Source organism: Juglans regia, chromosome 16 (assembly GCF_001411555.2).
Source record: "Juglans regia cultivar Chandler chromosome 16, Walnut 2.0, whole genome shotgun sequence".
NCBI lineage: Eukaryota > Viridiplantae > Streptophyta > Magnoliopsida > Fagales > Juglandaceae > Juglans > Juglans regia.
In genome coordinates this window covers 20,488,766-20,513,640 of record NC_049916.1, presented here as the reverse complement: position 1 = coordinate 20,513,640, position 24,875 = coordinate 20,488,766, and the positions used below count along the sequence as shown (strand labels likewise).

Below are 24,875 nucleotides of genomic sequence, written 5' to 3'. Positions count from 1 at the left end.
CAATATTTTTAATTAAATTAATATTTATGCATATTTAAATCAGTATTTTAATCTTTTATTGTTAAATCATTTTGAAGACCCCAAAACGAAGGAACTGGATAAACACCTATAACTTTTTCCTTCTCCCTCACTTTTCCCTCCCCTCTCTCTCTCCTCCCTCAGCTCACTCGTACGCGGTACGCTGCCCCTCTCCCAACCGAATCTTCCTCTGCCCAGCCCAACGCCACCGTGCGTCGGTGAGCCTCACCACCTCTTCCACCGGCACCACCTCACTCCAGCGAGTCCCCCCACACCGGTCTCCCTCTCTCACGCTCTCTCTTCCTCTCTCTCGGCTGTGCACAGCCCGAATGGGTTTGATGTTGCTGCGCCGCTGTGCGCCATCCTCCGGCGCCACCACCTCCACGGTAGCCTCCTCTCCCACCGGCCATCCCCCTCCAACGAGCTCGGCCTCCATCTCCCTGCCGTTTGCTCCCACGAAATCCACCTCTCTCTTGCACGGGTTATCCACACCCACGGCAAAGCTCCACCTCCTCTGGCCACCGCACCACCACCGGGACCTCCTTTCGCTACCGACCACCTCTCGTAGTCGTCCTCACGACCAGCCGAGCCACCATGCATGCTCACCTTCACTCACGGACGCTCACTTCCCCTTAGGCCACCTCCACCACCATAATTTGTGGTATTTTTTTTTATTTTATGGTATTTTTGTTGTGATTTTATAGTGATTTTGTGGTGATCTTATTAATTTGTGGTATTTTTGTGATGATTGCGGAGATATGTGGTTTTGCCTTGGTTTTGTGATTTTGCCGTGTATTTTTGTGATGATTTTGTCGTGGTTTTGCTTCGAGAATGCAGAGAGGGACGCGGAGATATATGGTTTTGCCTTGGTTTTGTGATTTTGCCGTGTATTTTTGTGATGATTTTATAATGATTTTGCCGTGATTTTGCTTCAAGGCTGCAGAGAGGGACATGGAGATTTGCCTTGTGTTTATCACTGTTCACGATTACTGTTCATTACTGTTGATCTCACTATTCATGGGGCGATAGACTCTTTTAAGTATAAGGAGATATATATTATGGAATCAGTAGTTATATATATATATATATATATATATATATGTACAACTCACTAAACTCTTCTTCCACACACACGCACATGTATATATAAATATATATTATGAAACCAGTACTAATATATATTTATATATATATGCAGCTTACTAAACTCTTCTTCTACACACGCACATGTATATATATATATATAATTGGTTCAATGAATCGAACCAAGTTGATTCCAACTTATTCATGCTAACACAGAGAGTTGTAAACTATATACAAAAATTGGATAGATTGTTTTCAACTTTTTATAAATAGATTGTACTTTAGATATGGATTTTTTCTCAACAAATTTGTAACTCCTATAAAACCAGTACTTGTTTTCTTTTATGGTTTATATAAGAAGTTGATTTTTGACCCTATATCTTTTTGTATCATTGTAGGCAATTCAAACGGATGTACAATGGATGCCAACACAGATTGTACTTCAACTCATGAGTGTGATGAGGTTGTTGAGGATACAAACATTGAATGTGATGAAACTATTGAACAACCTATGGTTGGAATGAACTTTTCATATGTAGAAGAAGTTTGGTCTTACTATAAGAAGTATGGTAAGCAGACGGGCTTTGGAGTGTGTAAAAGGAATTCTAGACAAGATGATGATGGAAATGTCAGTTGGATTTGCTTGGCATGTGTGCATGGAGGCACATCAAAAAGTAAGGCTGTCAATATTATGAAACCAAGACAAACGGAGAAAATAGGATGTATGGCTAGGATTAACGCGGTACTAAATGATGAAGGTGGATATACCCTATCTAAAGTGATCTTGGATCATACACATGTTTGCAGTCCGAAAAAGACAAGGCATTTCAGATACTTTAAGAAGGTTGATGCTCGTGTAGCGAAGAGACTTGAAATAAATGATGAGGCAGGAATAAGATTGTCAAAAAATTTTAAGGCTGTGGTTGTTGAGGTGGGGAGGTACGAGAATGTGTCACTCGGGGAGGAGTGTCAAAACTATATTGATAAAGCTAGACAACTTTGCCTCGGGGTTGGAGGTTCTACAGCTCTATGTAACTATTTTCAAGTTATGCAAAAAAGAAATCCGGATTTTTTTTATAAAATAAACGTTGACAATGACATGCTGTTAATAAATGTGTTTTGGGCAGATGCCCGGAGTAGAGCTGCGTATGAATCATTCGGGGATGTCATCGTCTTTTACACAACATATTTGACTAATGTGTATAAGATGCCTTTTGCACCGTTTGTGGGTGTGAACCATCATGATCAGTCAATTTTATTGGGGTGCGGATTGATATCCAATGAGGACGCTAATACATTCGAGTGGTTGTTTGAGTCATAGTTGAAGTGTATGAATGATCAACCACCAAATGCAATCATCACAGACCAAGATAAGGTCATGAAAATTGCAATTTCGAGGATGTTTCCAACGTCTAGACATCGCTTCTGCTTGTGGCATATAATGAAAAAGCTTCCTGAAAAGTTTGAATCACATTCTCGATATGAGGAAATCAAGAGTACTCTGCATAGGTGCATTTATAACTCTTTGAGTGAGCTTGAATTTGAATCACAGTGGCTTGATATGCTCGATACCTATAATCTGCATGAGAATGCATGGTTTGTATCACTATATACTGATCGCCGTTTTTGGGTGCCGACATACGTTAGAGACACATTTTGGGTAGGTATGTCAACTACACAGAGGAGTGAAGGTATGAATACATTTATTGATGATTACGTTAACTCTAAAACAACTTTGAAACAATTTGTTGAGCAGTACGATTCAGCCCTTAGGAGGAAGGTAGAGAATGAAGCAATTGCGGATTTTAATTCATTTAACACAGAGACTCTGTGCATCACTCGCTATCCTCTTGAGAAGTAATTTCAAAAGGCAAATACAATTGCTAAATTTAAAGAAGTACAAGAGGAATTGTGAGAATTTATTTATTTAACTATTTCATTATTGGGATGTGAGGGTGGTAGAAGTACATTCGAAGTTGTCGATGAGATTCAAGTTGGTGATGACTTATTAAAGCATGCAACATTCACTGTCAGAATTGATGAAGATCCCCTTGATGTTAAATGCAGCTGTAAGTTGTTTGAGTTTAGGGGCATATTATGCAGGCACACTCTACGTATCTTGACTCAGCTGGGTAAGCATATACTACCATCGAAATATACATCTTAGATCGGTGGAGGAAGGATGTAAAGTATAAATATACCTTTGTGAAAAGTAGTTATGACACTAGTAGCATCGATGATGCCCAAATGTACGATAGAATCCAAAATTGCTTCTATGAACTGTATTCCAATGCTTCAAAGTCTGAAAGCAGTTGTGTGAAATTGATTAATCAGATAGAACAGCTGAAGGTACAATACCCACGTATCGCTGATCCAATTACTTCCACGGGGGGCACGATAGTTGATCGAGATACTTCCATAAGGGGCACGACAGTTGATCCAATTACGTCTATGGGAGGCACGACAGGTAAAGTTCTTAGTCCGTTGGTAGTTCGGAGTAAGAGAAGACCATCGTCTAAGAGAAAAGTGCATCCTGCTGAGAAGAGTCTTAAAAAATCTAGTACGAGAAGACAATTACACCACGACGAAGCTGAGGTTCATTTTTTTTTTCATGGTGTAAATAAAACATTATATTTTTTTATAATAATAAATTATTGTCTTCATTCCAATGAACAGCGGAGTAGTCAAGCTCCAGATGAATGCACTGTCAGCAACACACATCATGAGGCTCCTCAAACCCAGGTACTTTTTATCTTTCACAATTCCTAGATTTGTGATGCATATAAACAAGTTAAAAACAATGTACTTTTGATATAGGATCAACAAAGTCAAGTTTAGACACATACGCCGGATTTTTTTGCTACACCTTCGACTGCTACGAATTATTCTGGCATTGGATGGACTACTCCTCCCTCATAGGTAATTCAAAGAATATTATGATGTAGAAATTGTTAGCACAGTTCATTTAATAACTCTTCTTCCACTCACAGTACACGCCTCATCAAGTATATGCGCCGAATTTATTTGGTATTGGACAGACTGCTCCTCCCTCACAGATAATTAAAACTACATTATGATGAACACATTTTTTAACACTGTTCATTTAACAATTTTATGCTATGACTAGTATACGCCTCATCAAATATACACTATGGATTTTTTTAGTATTGGACAGACTGCTCCTCCTTCACAGGTAATTCACACTACTTATTATATTATTTTGATATTATTTTTTTAAAAGTGTATTGCAACATTTTTTGCAAGAACTGGTCAAGTATACACTTGTGACTTTTTGTGACTTTAGGCGCAATTGAGAGGATTGCATATTTCAGAAGAGGATAATGATGCGAGAAATTAATCATACATAATGCAGATGTAGTGATTGGAAGACGATATGGTTCTAGAAGATACCATACAACTTTTGTATATTTTGTAATGTAATAGCAAATTTTTGGTTCCTTTATATTTGTATATTTTGGAAGGAACCAATGGTATATTTTGTATATTTTGGGATGAACCAATGATATATTTTGTATATTTTGGAAGGGAGCAATTGTATATTTGCTCATAAATTTTGTAATGAAGGTACAGTTTTATGGTTGATTAATGAAGGGAGAGACAACATGGTCTAATTCTGGTTGATTAATGATCAGTGTCTTGTTTTAGTTTCTTTTTATTAATTTTGAAATGATTTTCAGGTAGAAAATTTGGAAGTGCAAAATTTGTGCAATAAGTAACCAACCAAGCAGAGTAACCATTCATACATCCTTCACTTTGTCCTATTACAAAAAGTAACCAACCAACCAACCAAGCAGAGTTATCTATTACATCAACGTACCAACCAACAAATTCTTTTTTAGAATTTTCCAAAAGCATGCCTAAACAAAGTATCCACGACATTGAAATTGCTACAACTACACTAAACCCCTCAAACTTTCGATTGCGCCTTTTAGTCTCTATTTCTAATCGATGTCGAGTTGTTTGGATATCCATTGCAAGTTATATCTTTTGAATTTCGATTTTTAAACGGTTGATTCTCTTCTCGCCATATGGTGGTATTTCCGGGTCATACCAACAAAAAAACCCGCAAGAATGCCCAGCCTGCAAATCAACCAATATATTACCTTACAAAAATTACCCAATTGATTTTTCAAAAATAGATAAAAGATGCAAGTAAAATAAATACCTCAAAGTTTTGGTAACTGAAAAATCGGCGACCCTCATTATCCTCCGTATGCGCGATATTTTGCAACAAGAGTCATTACAATTGGATAAAATATTGACTACTCAAAGTTTTACAACAAGAGTCATTACAATTGCAACTAAGCTTTATTTCAGGAGAACTAAGAGATTCAGCTTCTGAGTGATATTTTGAATCACTAGAACTAAACTCTTAGATATCAAATGAAGAAGAATGAGTTTCTAGGAGTCGAAACAGTTCGATCATTAATATCTATATTCAACTGATTAAGCTTCTTTTTCAATTTATTAGGTTTCTTGGGACATTTATCAGCAAAATGTCCAGTCTTGCCACAATTGAAACATTTTCCTTTAAAAGGTTTTTGAAAACTCTTTTTCTTAGGAAAATATTTTTTAGAAGTTTTCTTATAAAAATCATCATAGGGTTTTCTCCTTGCACCACTATGAGGTTTAGAAAACTTAGTAAATGGCTTATGCTTTCTTTTAGATGGAGCAATAGAAGGAAGGCCAAATATGTATTTCAAAATTTTAAAGTGATTTACTCAAAAAGAAATTCCTATTGAGGATTGATTGCAAAAGTGCTAAGTATGTATTAGAAAAAGATATTGAAAACATTGCATCAAAACATATTTTTGCACGCTAGCAAACTATTTTAAGTATTTTTTATTTTGACATTGAATTTATCAAAGGCATTAATAATTCTATCCCTGATTTTTTTATCCGTGAATTCTTGCAAACACCCAATAATGAGCAAGAAAAAAAGAAAAGAAAAACAGACCAATGCTCCTCCCCCAGCTCCCAACCAGAAGCTCATAAAAAATGAGTCTGCTTCCTCCCTGAAAATTGCCAATAGATTTACATCTCTTGATAAAATTATCCAACCATCTACTTTTGCTTCAACTGTTTCTACCACCTTTGACCTCTATGATAAGGCAATTGCATCAAAAACTGTTTCTACCCAGTATTTCCTCCCTAAAGGAAAAACTGAGTACATTAAAAAATCATATTCTGCCTATCTCTTTTACATTGAACCTAACAGGTCTATGTATACAGATAATTTCAAAATTGCTTCAACTTATTTTCCTTCTAGATTTCACTGGATACCAGAATATTCCTCTAAAAATCTTCAATATTATTCCAATATTTTGATCCACACTAATTCGTTTGTCATAAAACATATCTATGACAAGAATGATAAAACAAAATTAATTTACCACAATGCCTATATTTTTCGAGTCCTCACAGAAGAAGACTGGGGTACCAACCCCTATACTCCTAAAAGACTCGCCATGACTATATCACTGCTTATAATTACCATGACTATATCACTGCTTGGAACCATTTCACGTTTTTCCAAGTGCCAGATATGAGTCATTCTTAGTTTCTAAATTTTGATAAAAAATTCAAAGGGAAATTTTCTTTTTGATTCCTTCAATAGTGGAATCAATTCGGACCTATTCCTCAAAATTTTCCTGACGAGCTATTAAGAGCCTTCAACTGTTTTTCCAAAGCTGTTTGTGCAAAGCTTGATCGACACATGTCTCATTTCCCCTATTATCTCCATTTTTACCAATGGTATAAAGTACCATAGATCATGAAGTGGTACTACGAACGGAATGCTAATATCATGACCCAATCTTGCTATTGAGGATTTACTATATATATATATATATATATATATTTATCCTGCCCTTACATCTACATTGCATCTGTTTCATGCCTTACTAAAAGTGGAGCAACATGCAAAATCAACCATAGGTTCACAAATATATTTGTACGATGAGTAATGCTATATATAATTATGAAATATATAAATATCGTATAATTATTTTAAAAAAGAGTAAAATTTATTATTAAAAAATTAATTTTTTTATATAAATTTTATATATTTTTTTAAATAATTATGAGACGTTTGCATACTCACAATTATAATTATCATTTATTTTATACCGTATCACATCAATAATCGGCAACAACATCACCAGACGATCAGATTTATGCAATTAATAATTCTAAACTATTCACACGTAACGTAAGAGAATCCAGCATGACTTGACAACCCGATCAGAAGAGAGTTATGGGAAAACAAAGTTGCTAAAAAAAACTGATGAAGGAAGGAGCTGGAGCTCAAGAAACCAAGCCTTGCTTCTGTTCAAGCTGAATCTTGGAAAGGGAAAAAGAAATCATGAATTGATGGATCTGATTGTCAGTATTCCTTAAAGGAGACAAGTGGAGTAGAATTTTTAGGAACTCTTGAGAATTAAAAAAAAAAAATAGAATATTTGGTTAATTACTCTTTCTGCTTGACTCAAGTTGAGATTTGACAGCTATAATTATTTTTTATTAAATAACAACTAAATGCTATGATAAATCTTGAATTAATCCAATCTATCATAAACAGATGGTATGAATTTCGTGCAAAATATAGATAATTTGATTATTCCATTTATCCATTTAACACTTCTCAAAAATATATTTAAACTCCGTTTAAATTAAAAGATGAGATAAAATGAGTTGAGATGGTTTATGAATAACAATAAAATTTATAGATTAAAATTTATAAATAGTAGTGAAATGAGTTAGAAACTCATCTTTCAATCTAAACCGACTCTAATCAAAAGATGTAGTATCTTATACACTACTAAATAAATACTATCCAATTCAAATAATCATACACGATGGACTGGTGTCTCTACAACCCCACAAAAGGTCACAAGCAGTCTGACTATTGAAGCTCAATAGTCGTGGCTCTCAAATGCTCTTATTCCACTCTTTCATAAGTCGCTCATTCTGTTATCCCAATGCTTCCACCGTCTCCAAAAGCTTTCCTTGCCTCTTCTCTGATCTCTGCAACTTTTCCTCTCAACAATTCACTCCCCATCATCTCTTTAATTCTCCCTCCAATCTCATCCCCCTTCACCACAACCTCTTCACCCCAACCCCAACTCGTCACCCACATCCCGACTCCACTCGCCTCCACCACCTCTGCATTGATCTTCTGATCCCCACCTTAGGGCCAGGCTAAAATTGGCACCCCGTACCGAGCAACCTCTGTCACTGAATTCCACCCACAATGGCTAACAAATCCTCACACAGAACTGTGACCAAGTATCTGTGGTTGGTCCAACCATTTCTTCACCACTAATCCCTTTGCCTCCATTCTCTCCATTAGCTTGTGCCCCATAACTTCGTCCAAGCCCTCTTCTTCCTCCTTGTCATCTTTCTTGTCCTTTATCACCCACAAGAACCTACACCCACTTTTAATTAACCCCTCACCTACCTCTCTTATTTGATCCCTAGACATGGTTGTCCGACTCCTAAAGCTAACATAAACTACGACCTCGCTGGCTACTCATCAAGCCACTTCAATTGATCACCACACGCTCCTCTCTCAAATTTGCATGGTGGAAAAGGTCCAACTGCAAACACAGATGGCATTCCCTCAAGTAATTTTCTGCTAATAAGTACCTCTAGTGATTGTGGTTCGAGTCCTAAAAAGATAGTCGTAAAGTTTTGTAACTTTACGAGTATCTTCCATGAAAATTTTAACAAAGAGACCTGTCTGGGATAAACAACAAAGGAGGGACTAACGGTCTGGGTATTGGCGTAAGGCCTGGAATTTCAACATCACAAAGTATAGCATGTGCGTCACCAGATTTGGATGCAAAGGTTGGGAAGTATGAATAGAAAGATAACATTCTGGTTGATGATGTGAAGAGGATGTAGTTAGGTAAATGTAAGGTTTCTATCACTGAAATGACAGAGGAAATCAAAATGACATCATAGACGAGGGTATGGAGAGGCGGTGAAAGGGTGGCAACTGGCAAGAAGAGGAGAGAGAAGGTGAGTGGAGCGACATATTGTTTCATATATACTGGAGAAAGAAGGGGTCAGTGGAGTTGGCGGTGGAAGGATCCAAAGGGAGGAGATGGAATTGCAGCTGAGTGACTTGAGGGAAAGCAGAGGAAGCAGGAGACAAGACGAGACTCTGCAAGTGGAACGGTGGGATGTGTTATGATGAGGGTGACAAGGTAGTGGTGGCGGAAGAGCAGAGGCAAGCCGAAGGAAAGGTGTGAGATGTCCCATTCCAGCATTGGGGAGAGAAGGGCAATGTGAGGTTGATCAAGCTGCATGTGCATCGGCATGGCATCAAGAATCAACATTTTTCCTGGCGCTGGTAAAGGTGAACCTCTCTCGCTTAGAGGATCCTTACGAGTCCCAACTCTGTGGCGTATAGGAGCTTGGTTTACTTTCAGCCAGCACAGGCATGCAAGCCTGATAAAATGTCCTTGATGCGTCCGCATGCTTACAGTCACAAACCAGAGTAAGTTGCGCCTATCAATCTAAACGAAAATATTGCCTCTACCATGTCTAGCCATGAAACTAAGAAAGTAGAAAAAATTATACCCCATTTACGGTGTAAAATATTTCCTCTTTTTCCACTATAATCTCGATTTCTTAACCCCACTTTTCCGGTTTCCCTCCTCCCCTTTTCGTAGTAAAATATATCATATCCTTCACGATCACCAGATCACCACAACTTCACCCCTTACATCATTCATATACTATTGCTCAATTTCCTATAAATGCTCTTTTCCAACAAGTTCTTCATAGCTCTTCACATAACTACACAGCTCATTTTGTGACAAGCCGTAACTATAGAATCAACCATTTAACCAATAGTGATTTTTTTTATAAGAGCATTCACAATAGCTTATGTAAAATACATTTTTTTTTGTAAAATATAAAGAAAGTTGATCAAAGACTCTTCTAATGGATTTTGTATTTTGATCTTTATTTTACATTTGCTACAGTAATTCTCTAGATATAGAGAATATTGTTCACAACTCTAAAATATTTTTAATTATTTTCTCTCTCTTTTAGACTTTTTTTCTGGGCTGTTTTTGTTTACCAGTATTTCATTTCAGCACCTTCTCCTTATTACACATTTTCTCACCGGGTTTCATATTGGAAAGGATCCCCTTTCATCCCTTCTCACTTATCTGTAGGACATATGCTTATCAAAAATACATATATGAAATATGTCATAATTATATAACATAATTATATAATTAAATTTGGATTAATTTGAAATATAACATAATTATATAACATTTTATATGAAGAGATATTGCAAATTCATTAGTAGTTAGAAGAAATATTTGAAATGAATAAAAAATATTAAAAAAATATTTAAATGATATAGAAAAAAAAAAATAAGCTAATGTATGACATATTATAAAAATCAGTATGTAAAATATAAAAAATAAATTTTGGTGATGTATTTTCAAAAATCGGATAAAGGAATCATTGGGAATGTTCTTAAGAACGATTTGCTTATTTCCTTTTTTTAAGCTTCATGGCAGAAATTCCACAAGTTTGCTTAAACTCTACACCCTAACCTCGATTTGATCGATAAATCAAGCAGCAATAAGCTCTATTATGTATAGTTAGCAGTATAGTCAATGATTCATTAATGATATTTTATAAGCAAGGTTTGCTTAAATCCGTTATTTTAAGCTCCATGGCAGAAATCCCACAAGTTTGCTTAAATTCTACACCCTAACCTCGGTTGGATCGATGAATCAAGCAGCAGTAAGCTCTACTAAATATAGCTAACTGCATGCTCAATGATTTATGTAAGCTGTACATTGGATTCCCCACTTTTTGTTATGATTCAAGTTAAAGTATCCAAACGGTACAATCTCTCAACAAAGCACACTTCAGCTTCTTACCTAGCAATCCCCCCTCCTAAATTGCAAATTACTTCAAAATTCAGCCCTCTAGCATGGCCTTGGCAGCATCGATGAGTATTGGTCTAAAATCATCTGAAGCTCGACCAAGAACAGTGTATCCTTCCTTGTCTTCGACATCTACATCTGCTCCATGCCTTATTAAAAGGAGAGCTACCTGTAAAACAAAAAGGGGTAAAAAATTATTTTATGAAAAATCATTAAGTTCTGCTTTGATCTGCTAGATAAGAACCAACTTTGTATGATAAGCTATATTTTCAGTATTTCACTCTAAAGTCATCTCTAAGATATAAATAAATTTGGAAAACAGCAAAACATTATGAAGTACTTGAAAAGGCAATCATCTAGAAAGGCTTCATTGCAAATCAACAAATTGTTACATCACTTCCATCCCAAAGGAAAAGAACATAATTAGATAACTATGAATGGTTTGCCATTGTCTCCTTGAGGGCGCTGCCACCACACCATAAATCATGCTAGAATCTACTATTCATAGTAGCGGTCACCCACCTCAAATCTTCTCCTAACATTTTTCCATACATCACCCACCCAAAGCACACCCAAATTTAGAATCCAACACGTCTTTCCCCAATGCCTCCCTCTCATTTTGATACCGCCAAAGCCATTTCCTTAGAAGGGGATGGTTGAACAAAAGCAAGTTTCAAACTCCCAAACCACCCTCCGAAACTGAAGAAAACTCCTTGGCCCAATTCACTAGGTGGAATTTGAATTCTTCGTCTAACCTGCTCCATAAAAGGTCTTGCCATAGCTTCTCTATTCGATTGGCCACACTAAAGAAAACAGAGACAGGAAGGATTCAAACCCTCGGTAAACAAAAGCCTACATAGCAGTTCCAATGCTACACCTTGAACCACTTGGCTATCTTTTAGAGAGGCCTATGCCCCGTAGAAACTGTCCACCTGAAACTATCCCTTGGCTCATACGTCCTGACATAAGAAAATTAGAGAGAGTACTCTTGATCAAGGTGATCCCACCACCTTTGGACAAATACATCCTCTTCCAACCACCCAATCGACCCTCAATCTTCTCAATCACACCATCCCAAATAGACTTCACAACAAAAATTTAGCAATCAAACATGCCCTTACTAAAATTAATAGCTATATTAGTAAAACGCTGAAGCCGTAGACACAGTGCGTGACAGGTAGGCCCAATAATAATTGTCCCAACACAGAAGGTAAGGGAAGGAAGATATTGGTCTAAATGCAATAGGCACGAAATTAACAAGAAAATAAGCTTTACTGAAAACAAGAATATCCAGTGGATATAACAAAGATGTCTTATATAAAAAATTTTGCCAAGCTTACCTCTTTATAATGGCAAATAACTGCATTCATAAGAGAAGTTTGACCAGCTTTATCAACAGCATCAACCTCTGCTCCTTCCTCAATTAAAAGTTCACACAATTCTGAGTTCCCGGTGCTAGCTGCTCGATGCAATGGGGTGGCTCCAACCTGGAGGCAGTGTAAGCATCCAAAATTAATCATATCATTTGCACATAATGTGAATAACAAGATGGTAACATATTGAAAATACAGATCATTCAAATTAAGTTAATTCTCTTGAGTGAAGTTACAAGCCTTGTCCTTCAGATTAATCTTAGCCCCTTGTGAGATCAGGATTTCAGCAATCTTTAGCCATCCCTTGCTGGAAGCATAATGAAGAGCAGTGCGGCCACCACCGTTTTTCAAATTAACATCAGCTCCTGTTAAGAACAAAAATCAGATCATTTGATATTATAAATTTTGCAACTTCTTAATGCAAACAGGAGGCTTAAAAAAGAACATTAAAGACAAGGAAACAGCAAATTGAAATGAATTTGAAATTGGAAAAAATTATGCACATCTCCTAGTCAATTCACATGAATCCTAAATCTAATTTAATTCATGTAGCTTACTTGGGATTCCACACATATGGATCAGGCTAAATGAACTCTATTTTGATTTATTTTAGGCAATATGTGGGTTTCCAAATGGTATCTATAAGTGACTTGCTTGGAGTTGTTGTAAACAAATACGTGATTCCATGCTTGACATGAGGAATGATAATAAAAAAACAACTTCAAGCAGAAAATATGAAATACCTCTACTTAGTAAAATTTCCACTATTTCTGAATGCCCAATGCTAGCCGCAGAATGAAGTGGCACCCACCCTTCTTCATCTGCACTGTTTATCACACTTGCAGATTCATCAATTGACGATAGTATCTTTACCACCTGATTCCATCAAGTTACAAACCTGTTAAAATGGAAGATTCAAACAAAATCCCAAGAATAAAGCACCAGATTTAAGAGGTCTCAATATTGTCACAGAGGTTAATAAAGCTTAAAAACTCCTAATGCTTCCCGAGTCAATATGAAAATTGAAGTAGCACAACAATGTAATGCCAAGCAATAAGTATCAGAATATAGCTCCCCATTGCTGTAACAGATTCACTGGACTAATCGCGCAAAGATTGAAATGCCAGTAAACTTTAATGCTCCTCATTGCTGGAAAACAAATAGATAAAGAGATCCAAACACGGAGTCCTATTTGACATTTGCTCATATTAGGACTATTTAATCCAGTTTGAATCAGCTCCTCCTTACATGAAAATAAAGAGCAAACGAAGCACTAAAATAGACGAACTTTTCTTCTTATATTTTTCTTTTTATTTATTTTTTTCTAATCCGCCATCCTTCAGAGGCGGAAGCACTTTGGGAAGGTACACCAGTTTTCCAAGCATATTCAAAATTTGGGATTCAGATTTTATATCATCCTCACTGTCTTATAATATTATACTATAATATAGGTGCCCTGACCAGTTTTTGATTATATCATACCGTAACGCCTCCCACATGAACCAGCCAAAAAAATATTATCTTGAGTTTTCCCACAATTCCATAGCGACCAAACAGACAAAATTCGAAAGCTTTCAGAGAAAAAAGACCTCGGCTCGAGCAGAAGAGGCCGCGACGTGGATGAGGGACCGGCCGTCCTCGTTCCTCAGAGAGAGAGCTTTGGAGAGTTGCTCCCGAGAAAGAGATTCAAACGTCGAGGCGTCGCCAGATTCCGCGGCTTTGAAGAGATCATCGTCTTTGAACTGAACCTCTGGTTTCGGAGGATCGATCTCCATGTCCATGGCGCTGGATGTACGGATGGGTCAGGGTTTTAGGGATCGATCTTTTCGGTGCGTCGGAAATGGGTTTTACTTCGAAATGAGCAATGATACTCATTTTATATGTTCATTTTCTTCTTAAAAAAAATACATTCATTTTCAGATAGTTGGCAAAAAATATTTACCGCTACCGCCCAGCCTTCTCCTTTTCTTTTCTTTTCTTTTCTTTTTCTATTTTTTTTAAATACATTTAAATATTTTTTAAAAATAAAAAAATATTAATACACTTAAAATCACTTCTTTAATTATTAAGTAAAAAAAAAAAATCAAACGATCACTTTAAGCAGCCAAAGTAGGAGGCAAAGTAGTATTTTCCAAATATAAAATAAAAAAATTCATTCTCAAATACAAAATAATTTTAAAAAATATAGAAATAATAATTACAAGCATCGTGTACTTCTTTTAAAAAATAAATAAATATGATATTTATGTAAATATAATAATTTTTTAATAATAAATCTCACTCTTTTTTAAAATAAATGTACGATATTTACACAATTCATAACTGAATCTTAAATAACTCTTATTTAATTGAGAATTTATTTTCAAAATTTATTTGTTTCAAAATTATTGCCAATAAATTTTGAAGATATTTTAGATGTTTCAAGTCGGGAAGTAGTGTGAACAACAAAAATACCAATGTTTTCGTCTTACTCTAAATATAAAAAAAAAAAAAATGAAAAATACTATAAAGCCTACTGTTTGACCGACTTTTTTTTTTCTATATTTATATTTTTTAAATTTCTAATTAATAAAATTATAAAAATAAATCCACCAGATGGTGAATAAATGGAAAACTACGTAACATTGTTATCCATAGAAAATTATAGTTGATAGATAGTGATCGATTGAGCCCTTCTTTAAGTAGTAAGTTATTTGATTTCACATTAAATAATTGTCAAAGTTATTTATTTATTTTCTAACGACAATGATAAAAGATAGTAGTAAATATTATTTCTCTTTTTTAATAACATTGCGTTGAAAAATATTATAAAAATGTGTAATCTTTTACTCTATATAATAGAGGTCATATCTATTGCCGATGTGCCATTAGAACCGACAATTATGGACATATCTATATTGTAGGCTTAAATAAAAAATAAGGTGTTTTCATAAATAAATAAAAAAACAGGGCCAACACTTTGAATCATAAATTGTGAAAACAGTTTTCAAAAAAAAAATTGTGAAAACAAACTTATTCAAACAACTGCTAATTAATGTTAGAGAAAAGATACTTACAATCATGAATTGTATAACCATCACGTAATCGCTTTGAAAAAAATGAATAAAACATGAGACCCACATAAAAAAAATTAATTTTTTAATAGTGGACTTCACTCTTTTTCAAAACTATTACGCGACGGTTACGCACTTCACGATTGTATGTAGAATTACTCTTAATGTTAATATGACCATAAAAGATTATAAATGAATCATAAAACTTAAAGATTCATAAAACTTAAGAGTTACAATTAAAACTTAAAGTCCCAATGATTGCAGATATATAATTTTAGGTTCATTTGTTATTGCTTTCCACACAGTCACAAGTCTCACAGAAAATATATCATAAGAGTACCTACAAGAATAGATGATGTTTTGGTTATTTGGAAATTATGGGTCAAGGAAATGTTAGTTTGGGTGAGGAAATGGTTCATTTGTATTTGAATGATGTTTGCAGAAAATTATAAATTTTATGATAAATTTTAAGAATTTTCAAAATTTTAATGTTTCTCAAACATGCTCTAAGACTTGCATGGATTTTATAACTAATTATTTCAGATGTGAGAAACAAATAGGCCTAAAATTATATATGGGGGCCAAATCATATATAAAATTTCGTATAGAACTAAAATTATAACATAACTCAAAACTGTACATGAAAATATATTTGGTCAACTACAAGCATAATCAACTTCAATTGGTCCTCGAATATTAATGAGTATACCTAAGTATACAAGGTGTCTACATAATAATATATCATCTTAACACAAGTAGCTCTAAGTAGTAATAAAAAAAAAAAAAAAAAAAAACTGAAAGAAATAAAGAATACCAAATAATATATTAAATGATAATGAAGTAATTATATGTAATCGAAAATTTTCTTATCTGCTATATATGTTAAAATGTTATTAATAATAATGGCTAATGGTTTTATTTACTGTTAGGAGATGAGCTCAGTTTTTTATATTCAGTTTATTTGTGAATTGATTAATTTGCTTATATTAAGTTAAACTAATGATCTTTATCTGATGCATTTACGTTTATTTCTAATCTTTAGTTAATTTGTTCTTTATCTCAAATCATTTGTTTCATGGTGATTGTTCTGATGCATGTATTCGTGATTTAATTATTATTATTATTTTTTTTTTAAAGCAAGTTTTCATTAAACGATAAAAGTGCATACATAATAGTCTTAAGAAGTTGAAAATTATAAAATACAAATACAAACTAATTAGGAGGATCCTTTCCACTGTGAAATTGGAGCATTGACGGAGGAATTTGGATTAGTGGGATATTGCCAAAGGCTTGCACTTCTGCTGCCCATTGCGCTAGATTATGCGCACATCGATTTTGGGATCGATGAATCTTCCTAGCCTTCCAGTCTTTGAATGACTCAAGCTTGTACCTGATGTCGTTGATAAGAGGGCTGATGGTCCAATCTTGAATTTCTGATGCATTGGAGATTGCTTGAATAGTGACTTTAGAATCACCTTCCAAGATTATTTTTCCTAACTGCAATTTTTCTGCTTCCTTTACAGCCATTAAAGTTGCTGATGCTTCACCAACATTTGAACTAACCTTGCTTATTAGATCAGTTTTTGCAAAGATCAGCTCACCATTTTCTGCCCAACAAAGTGCAGCAAGGATAGAACCTTCATTTCTTGTGGCGACGTCAAAATTGATGAGTTGATAACCTGCTGGTTGTCTTACTTCATTTTCCTCAATCTGATGTTCTCGTTCTGACCATGCTCTTAGATGATGTTGGAAGGTTTTAAGGACAGCATCCATATATTCAGGGACAGAGGAGGAGACCTTTTCATGTTCTAACTTGTTCCTTGTGAACCAAATTTGATCCATAGCAACAGAGGCAAAAATCTGGAATTCATGTTCCTCTTCAGCAGGAATTTTTAGGCTAGACACAGGATTAATAATTGTACTAATCCAGTTAGAAATCGGTTGACTAGCAAACAGGGATGAATCAATTGGCCATTTAGAATGTCTCCACATTACTCTGGAGAAAATGCAGTTAAAAAAGAGATGGGGGATGTTCTCAGGCTCAATTTTACAGAGAGGACAACAAATTTGATCTTCATCAAGAGGGATGATTTTGTTAATCTTGACTTTTGTTGGAAGGATGTCATGACTGATTTTCCAAAGGAAGAGTTTTAATCTGTCTTGAATCTTCATTTTCCAGAGAGATTTCCAATTGATGTGCTAAGAGTTATTAGAAGGGAGATCAGTCTGGTTAACCAAGGCTGCATAAGCAGATTTGACTGAGAATTTTCCTGAGGCATGATGGATCCAGATTATCTTGTCAGGAGTGTGCTGAAAATTGTGATTAGCTAAGGGAATTTTTTGGATTTCTCTGGTTGTGTTTTCAGAGAAGAGAGTGTTTAAGAGAAGGATGTTCCAACGCCTTGGCTCTTCTAAAATGAGTTCCGATACAGTCAGAGAATGGTTTTCAAGAGTGTTGTTAGGATGAATTTGAGGACTCTTGCTTGGAAGGGAGGGGATCCAGGGATCATCCCACACTTTGATAGAGGCACCGTTGTTGATCTGGTAGCAAGAACTAGATTTTAGGAAGTCTCTTTGGAGAAGAAGACTTCTCCAAAATCTAGAGTCTGTTGATTTGGGGGTTACCTCGAAAAATGATTTTGATCTTAGATATTTCTTAGAAAGGACTTCTTTCCAAAGACTGGTGGTTCTATTAATAAATGACCAAGCAAGCTTAGAAATAAGTGCAGAATTGAACATGAAAGATTGTTTTAGACCCAACCCTCCCATGGATTTGGGTAGACAAATGGATTTCCAGGATTTTGTGATGTATTTCTTTTTTTGGTTTTCATCATAACCCCACCAAAACCTCCTCAATTGAGAGTCAATTTTACTGGCCATATTCTTAGATAAGAGACAAGTGGACATAACATATGAAGGAAGTGAACTTGCCACTGATCTAATGAGAACAGTTTTAGAAGCCTGAGAAAGAATTTTTGTCTTCCAACCTTGAAGTTTGGTATTGATTTTTTCGATAAGATCAGAGAGGAATTTCTTTTTATCAGCACCATTTGCAAGGGGTAAACCCAAATATTTGGTGTTTGGAGGTGAAATTCTGAAATCAAAGTGACTTTTTACATCATTGATGAAGTCAGGACCACTATTTGCACTGAAATGAAGAGAGGATTTTCTATGATTGATGCTTTATCCTGACCAAGAATTATAAGTGGAAATACAATCTGCAAAGGCTTGGACAGTTTGAGAGTCTGATGTTCCAAAGAGGAAAAGGTCATCAGCGAAAAGCAGATGAGATATGAAGGGACCCCCTCTAGACATTTTTATGCCTTTAAGACAGCCACTATTTTCTTTAAGGATAATAAGTCTCGAGAGGACTTCAGTGCCAAGAATGAATAGGAAGGGAGAAAGAGGGTCTCCCTGTCTAAGGCCTCTAGAAGGGTGAAAAAAATCTTGAGGATTTCCATTTATGATGATGGAGTATGAAACAGTAGAGATGCATTCTCTGATCCAATTGATCCACTTTTGATTAAAGCCTGTATGATGAAGAATCTCCAGAAGGAAAGACCATTCCATTGAGTCAAAAGCTTTTGCCATATCAATTTTTATTGCCACGGAACGAGTTCTGGTTCTCCTTTTTTTCATAAGATGAAAGATTTCATGAGCCAAAATCATATTTTCTTGGATGAGACGATTTGGCAGAAAAGCAGATTGAAAAGGAGAGATAATACCTGGCAATACAGATTTAAACCTATTGGCACGAATTTTTGCTATAATTTTATAGCAAACATTAGATAAGCTGATAGGTCTAAATTGATTGATGTCATTTGGATTATCCACCTTGGGTATCAGAACCAAATTTGTGTGATTGAGTTCCTTTAAGAGTTTACCTTGAATGAAAAAATTTTTAACAGTGGCCAGGACATCTAGTTTGATAATTTCCCAGAATTTTTTTATAAAAGAGTCCTGTGAACCCGTCCGGACCAGGGGCTTTGGAGGAGGGAAGGGCTTTAACTACAAGGAAAACTTTAAATTTGAAGAATTTTGGCTTAGAGATCCCTCTATCTTCATTACTATTAAAAAAGCCTGGTCTCAAGGTTTCATTGGCACTCCTTCTTTTATCCTGTCAAAGAAACTAAAAAATCCCAAAAAAGCCCTTCGGGATTGGAATTTAAAAAATTTTGGTCACATTCAAGCCCAAATCAAACACCTTTCTGATATTCTTTCCTCTATTCAAGATCAAGACCTTATATTAAGTTAAACGGTTGATCTAATTTATCTGATGCATTTATGTTCACTTCTAATCTTTAGTTACTTTATTCTTTATCTCAAATCATTTGTTTTATGGTAACTATTCTCATGCATTTATTCGTGATTTAATTAATTTGCTTATGTTAAGTTAAATTATTGATTTCTATCTAATGCATTTATGTTCATTTTTTACTTTGTGACTATTTTTATTATTCAGAAAAATGAAAAATGAAAAATACTAAACTAGTACGTAGTAGAAGACGAAAAATTATTAATGATAAAAAGAGTAGAGCAAGAATGCATAGTGATGGTGAACAAAGTAGTGACAGTATAAATGATAGCATAATTGTGCAACGTAGAAGACGAATGATAATGGATGATATAGGAAGTGGAGCAATTATGTGTGTTGATGGTAAACGAAGCAAAGATAGTACAACTGCCGAACCACCAAGTAAATGACTCAATTACATAATTGATGTATAATAACACATTTTTTTATAATAAGATTAATGGTAATGATGTTTTTTGGTTTTCTTTTCTACGTTCTAGGAAAATACACAGAGCTTTGAAATTTTGGTCATCCATCTTATTAATGTGATTATTGTGGAGTAATATTATGGCATGAAAATAGAACTCAAAATTAAGGATGCCCACTCAACCGAAATTTTCTCTTTGTTGTATGGAAGGTCAAGTTATGCTACCTTTACTTCAGAAGCCATATTTTCTCTTAGAAGAATTGTTAAGTCTTACTGGTAGAGAACATTGTAAAAGATTTAAGACACAAATACGAAGTTATAATGTCATTCTTGTTATGACTTCAATGGGTAGAAATGTAGACAAGAATATCAATGATGGAGGCGGTCTATACATCTTTCGAATTAATTGTCAAAATATCATAAAATTGGAACTCTACATCCAATAGATGGTTTTAATTCTCGATTTGCACAGTTATACTTCTATGACACTGAGAATGAGGTACAAAATCGAATAAGTGTACTGAATCACAACAATTCCAATAAAAATATTGAGTCATCAATTCTTACTGCATTGGTCTAGATGTTTAATGAAATGAATGAATTGGTGTAAGTTTTTCGTATGGTAAGAGACCATTTCTCAGAGGATGATATTCATGAAATGTGACTACGTCTTATTAGTTCAAGAACAACAGATAGAAGAGAACATAATTTATCCAACTGTTATGAGATTGCTGCAATTATTATTAGTGATATTGGTATTGAGGATGCTCACTAGGATATTGTTGTCGAATATAAAGAAGGTGGATTGAAAATTATTAATGAGTTGCATCCATCATATATGGCACTACAATATCATCTTCTTTTTCCATACGGGGAAGATGGATTTAGGCTTGGTATTTTATGTAGGACTGATCATAGAAATACATCAAAAAAGAAAGAATTCATTATTATGAGGGAATATTATGTATACAGATTGCAAGAAAGTAAACGAGAATGACACACATTAATATATGGCAATCGTTTATTCCAATAATTTATTGTTGATGCATACACATGTATTGAAGAGACCCGACTAATGTGGGTGAGAAGAAACCAACATAAAATAAGGGTTGAGTTATATAATGGATTGAGAGATGTAGTTTTGAGAAGAGATACAACCCCTACATCTACTGGAAAAAGAATTGTATTACCTTCAAGTTTCACAGGAAGCCCAAAATATATAGTTGAGAATTATCAAGATACAATGGCCATTTGTAGGTAGGCAGGTTATCCCAATTTATTTATTACATTCACATGCAATGCAAAATAGAAAGAAATTGAAAGTTTTCTATCTAAGAACTCAAGACAAAAAGCAAAGGATCGGCCAAATATAGTCACAATGGTTATTAAAATTAAACTTGATCAATTTCTACATGACTTAAAACATGAACATGGCCAACACTTCGGGTGAGTGCTTGCTAATAATACTTCATTAGTATCCTAGACTAGACGAATATGTGCAGATCTAATTAAATTTATGTTGTGTCTTTTCAGTTATCTACACTATTGAGTACCAAAAGAGAGGACTACCCCATGCACATATACTTTTTTTTTTACATTATGATGACAATAATCCAACTCTAATAGAAATAGATAGAATAATATCCGCAGAGATCTAAGATGTTAACAGAGATAAAATCGCTTATGATGCGGTGAAGCAGTATATGGTTCGTGGTCCATGTGGATTTATAAATCTAAAAGCAAGTTATATGATTAATAACAAATGTAATAAAAGTTTTTCAAAGAAATTTTGTAGGGAGACGTCAATTGGTGAATATGGATTTGCAGTATATAGGAGAAAAGACAATCCTGATATGTATATTGAGAAGAATGGTCTTAAGTTGGACAACAAATGTATTGTTACTTACAACGTGGACCTCTGGTGAAATATCAAGCACATATAAATATCGTTCAAGATCTATAAAGTATTTGTTCAAGTACATCTATAAAGGACCTGATCGGGTGACTCTAATTATGGAAGAAAATCTTCATATAGATGGTTCTATAAGGTCACAACATGTTACTAATATTGATGAGATTAAATCATATTTAGATTGCAAATATCTATCTGCAACAGAAGCATGTTGGAGAATATTTTGGTTTGATAGGCAAGTTTCCATCTTAAAAATGAGTAGTCAATCATATTTGAAGATTCGGATAACTTAGACAATGTACTCAGTCGACCAAATATTTTACAAACAAAGTTTACTGAATAGATAAAGGCAAATACAATGTATGAGGAAGCAAGAAATTTAACATATTCGAATTTTCAATCTAAATGGATTTGGAATAATAGAGATAAGGAATGGAATTTGAGAAAGCAAGGACGATGTGTAGGCTGAATATATTACTCACATCCTGAGAGTGATAAACGATTTTATTTACGCATGCTTCTTAATATAGTCAAAGGACCTCGATCTTTTGAAGAAATAAGAACAATAGATAACGTATTGTACCCATCTTACAAGTCGGCAAGTTATGCCCTTGGTTTACTTGATAGTGATAAGGAGTGGCATGAAGTTCTAAATCATGCTTCGCAATGGGTATCTAGGAAGCAACTACGTGAATTATTTGTCACAGTATTAATTTTTTGTGAGGTTGCAGATCCTTATAAATTATGGGTTGCTAATTGGGAGTTGTTATCTGAAGACATTCTTCACCATCAAAGAATAAATTTTAATTGTAAAAGCTTACATCTTATTGAGTTACAGATTAAAAAACTATGCATTTAGTGAAATTGAGCAGTTGCTGGTAAGAAGTGGAAAATCATTAAGAGAGTTTGAAAATATGTCATATCCAGATGTATTACTACTTGGAGAAATCAATAACATATTGCTACAAGAGGAGTTGGACTATAATAGGGTTTGGTTAAAAAACGAACATAATAAGTTATTTGAAAAATCTTAATGTTGAACATAGGATAATATATGACTCTATCATTGAATCTGTGAATGGTGGAAATGATGGTTTCTTTTTTGTATACAAACATGGTAGTATAGGAAAAACTTATTTTTAGAAAACATTGATAATTCGATTACGTTCAGAAGGGAAAATAGTACTTGCAGTCGCTTCATCCATAATTGCGACTCTATTATAACCTGGTGGTCAAACTGCTAATTTAAGATTTCATTTCAAATACCAATTAATGTGTCAAATAATTCAACTTGTTCATTTAAACAAGACTCTCAACTTGGGAGAATTAATGGTAAGAATTCGTCTCATAATTTGGGATGAGGCTCCTATGACTCACCATAATTGTTTTGAAATTATGGATCGTTCGTTGAGAGATATTTTACGATTTACTAATGTAAATAGTGTAAAAAAACCATTTGGGGGCAAGACAGTTGTTCTCGGCGGTGATTTCCGTCAAATATTACTTGTTGTATCCAAAGGTCAAAAAGAGCAAATAATTGAGGCAACTATTAATATATCTTCATTGTGGATAAATTGTGTAGTTTTTACAATGACTCGAAATATGAGACTCGACCAAAATATGAGGATATTACTACAAGAGATTTTGCAAATTGGATCATAAGAATGGGTGACGGTGACTGGAGTTGTGTTGAAAGTGAATGAATGATTGAGATACCACCTGATTTAATTTTTCAGCCTAATAATCATCCTATTGCCGATATCATAAATGCTACCTATCCAAATTTGAGGGATAAATGTAATAGTTAAAGATACTTGAGAGAAATACCAATTATAACACCTACAAATGATATTGTGCAGTATATCAATGACTACATGATAGATCAGCTCATCGATTTGGATGAACATGTATTTTTCAGTGTTTATTCGATATGTAAAGCCGGAGACAATATTACAGAACAACAAACGATGTTTCCAATAGAATTTTTAAATTCTTTGAAATTTCTCAGTATTCCAAATCATAAATTGAGATTGAAAGTAGGGGTACCAATAACGCTACTTCAAAATTTAAATAAGAGTAATGGTCTTTGCAAAGACACTCGACTTATAGTTACTCAGTTATCAAAATGGATTGTTGAGACACAAATCATGACTAGAATGCACGTTGGAGAAAAAGTATTTATTCCTTGCATCATTTTGTCCCCTTTCGATTTCGATTCTAAATTGCCTTTTATATTGAAGAGAAAACAATTTCCAATCTATGTATGCTTTGCAATAATAATCAACAAAAGTCAAGGTCAAATATTAGAACATATTAGACTTTTTCTTGAAAAATCAGTTTTTAGTTATGGTCAACTATACGTTGTAATATCTAGAGTAAAGAGAATAGAATGATTAAAAGTTCTTATCACAAAAAAAGCCTACCATGGTCATTTCTGTACAAAATATATTGTATATAATGAAATCTTCAATAATCTGCCGAAAGGTATTTAATTCTCATCTATTTTTCAGTTCTATTTGTTTCGTATGTTACATTTATATATTTTATTCTTGCAATATATAATAATTTGCATTCTTTCTAACAAGTTTTAATTTATAATTTCTGTAGGTACGAATGACTGAAATGAATATGAATTGCACACCTTTGAATAAATTATCAACTGAAAATGAATCATGGACTATTGAAGTTAGAATATTATGTATGTGTGATGCAACAAATATATCAAATCAACATGAGCTTTTTAGCCTTGACTTGATACTAATGGTTATCAATGT

At 34.4% G+C, this 24,875-nt stretch overlaps 2 protein-coding genes and 1 pseudogene across 2 annotated transcripts; 1 reads left to right on the top strand and 2 right to left on the bottom strand.

Annotated features, from left to right (window-relative positions):
- Window positions 1-1,519: 1,519 nt before the first annotated feature.
- On the top strand, window positions 1,520-4,459 carry LOC109003116 (protein FAR1-RELATED SEQUENCE 5-like). The gene is made up of 9 exons (XM_035686226.1): window positions 1,520-2,132; window positions 2,229-2,326; window positions 2,423-2,761; window positions 2,858-2,958; window positions 3,064-3,170; window positions 3,269-3,696; window positions 3,778-3,843; window positions 4,229-4,294; window positions 4,406-4,459. Exons 1-9 carry the CDS (start codon window positions 1,520-1,522, stop codon window positions 4,457-4,459), a joined length of 1,872 nt encoding a protein of 623 aa, XP_035542119.1.
- Window positions 4,460-8,086: 3,627 nt separating this feature from the next.
- LOC109002780 lies at window positions 8,087-9,605 on the bottom strand (annotated as a pseudogene).
- A 1,146-nt stretch (window positions 9,606-10,751) lies between these two features.
- Window positions 10,752-14,320, bottom strand: LOC109002781 (26S proteasome non-ATPase regulatory subunit 10). The gene is made up of 5 exons (XM_018980667.2): window positions 14,005-14,320; window positions 13,159-13,291; window positions 12,656-12,780; window positions 12,383-12,529; window positions 10,752-11,211 (listed from the first exon to the last, which is right to left on the bottom strand). Exons 1-5 carry the CDS (start codon window positions 14,194-14,196, stop codon window positions 11,077-11,079), a joined length of 732 nt encoding a protein of 243 aa, XP_018836212.1. The 5' UTR covers window positions 14,197-14,320; the 3' UTR covers window positions 10,752-11,076.
- Window positions 14,321-24,875: the final 10,555 nt, after the last annotated feature.

Bases quoted from the DNA above. Each gene is read 5' to 3' on its own strand.
- LOC109003116 (XM_035686226.1), top strand. From the start codon at position 1,520: ATGGATGCCAACACAGATTGTACTTCAACTCATGAGTGTGATGAGGTT. The intron at 2,762-2,857 runs GTAGGTATGTCA...TTTGTTGAGCAG, and splicing joins ACGTTAGAGACACATTTTGG to TACGATTCAGCCCTTAGGAG. The intron at 2,959-3,063 runs GTAATTTCAAAA...TGAGGGTGGTAG, and splicing joins ACTCGCTATCCTCTTGAGAA to AAGTACATTCGAAGTTGTCG.
- LOC109002781 (XM_018980667.2), bottom strand. From the start codon at position 14,196: ATGGACATGGAGATCGATCCTCCGAAACCAGAGGTTCAGTTCAAAGAC. The intron at 12,781-13,158 runs GTATTTCATATT...TGTTCTTAACAG, and splicing joins GGAAATTTTACTAAGTAGAG to GAGCTGATGTTAATTTGAAA. The intron at 11,212-12,382 runs GTAAGCTTGGCA...TTTGTTTTACAG, and splicing joins TTATTTGCCATTATAAAGAG to GTAGCTCTCCTTTTAATAAG.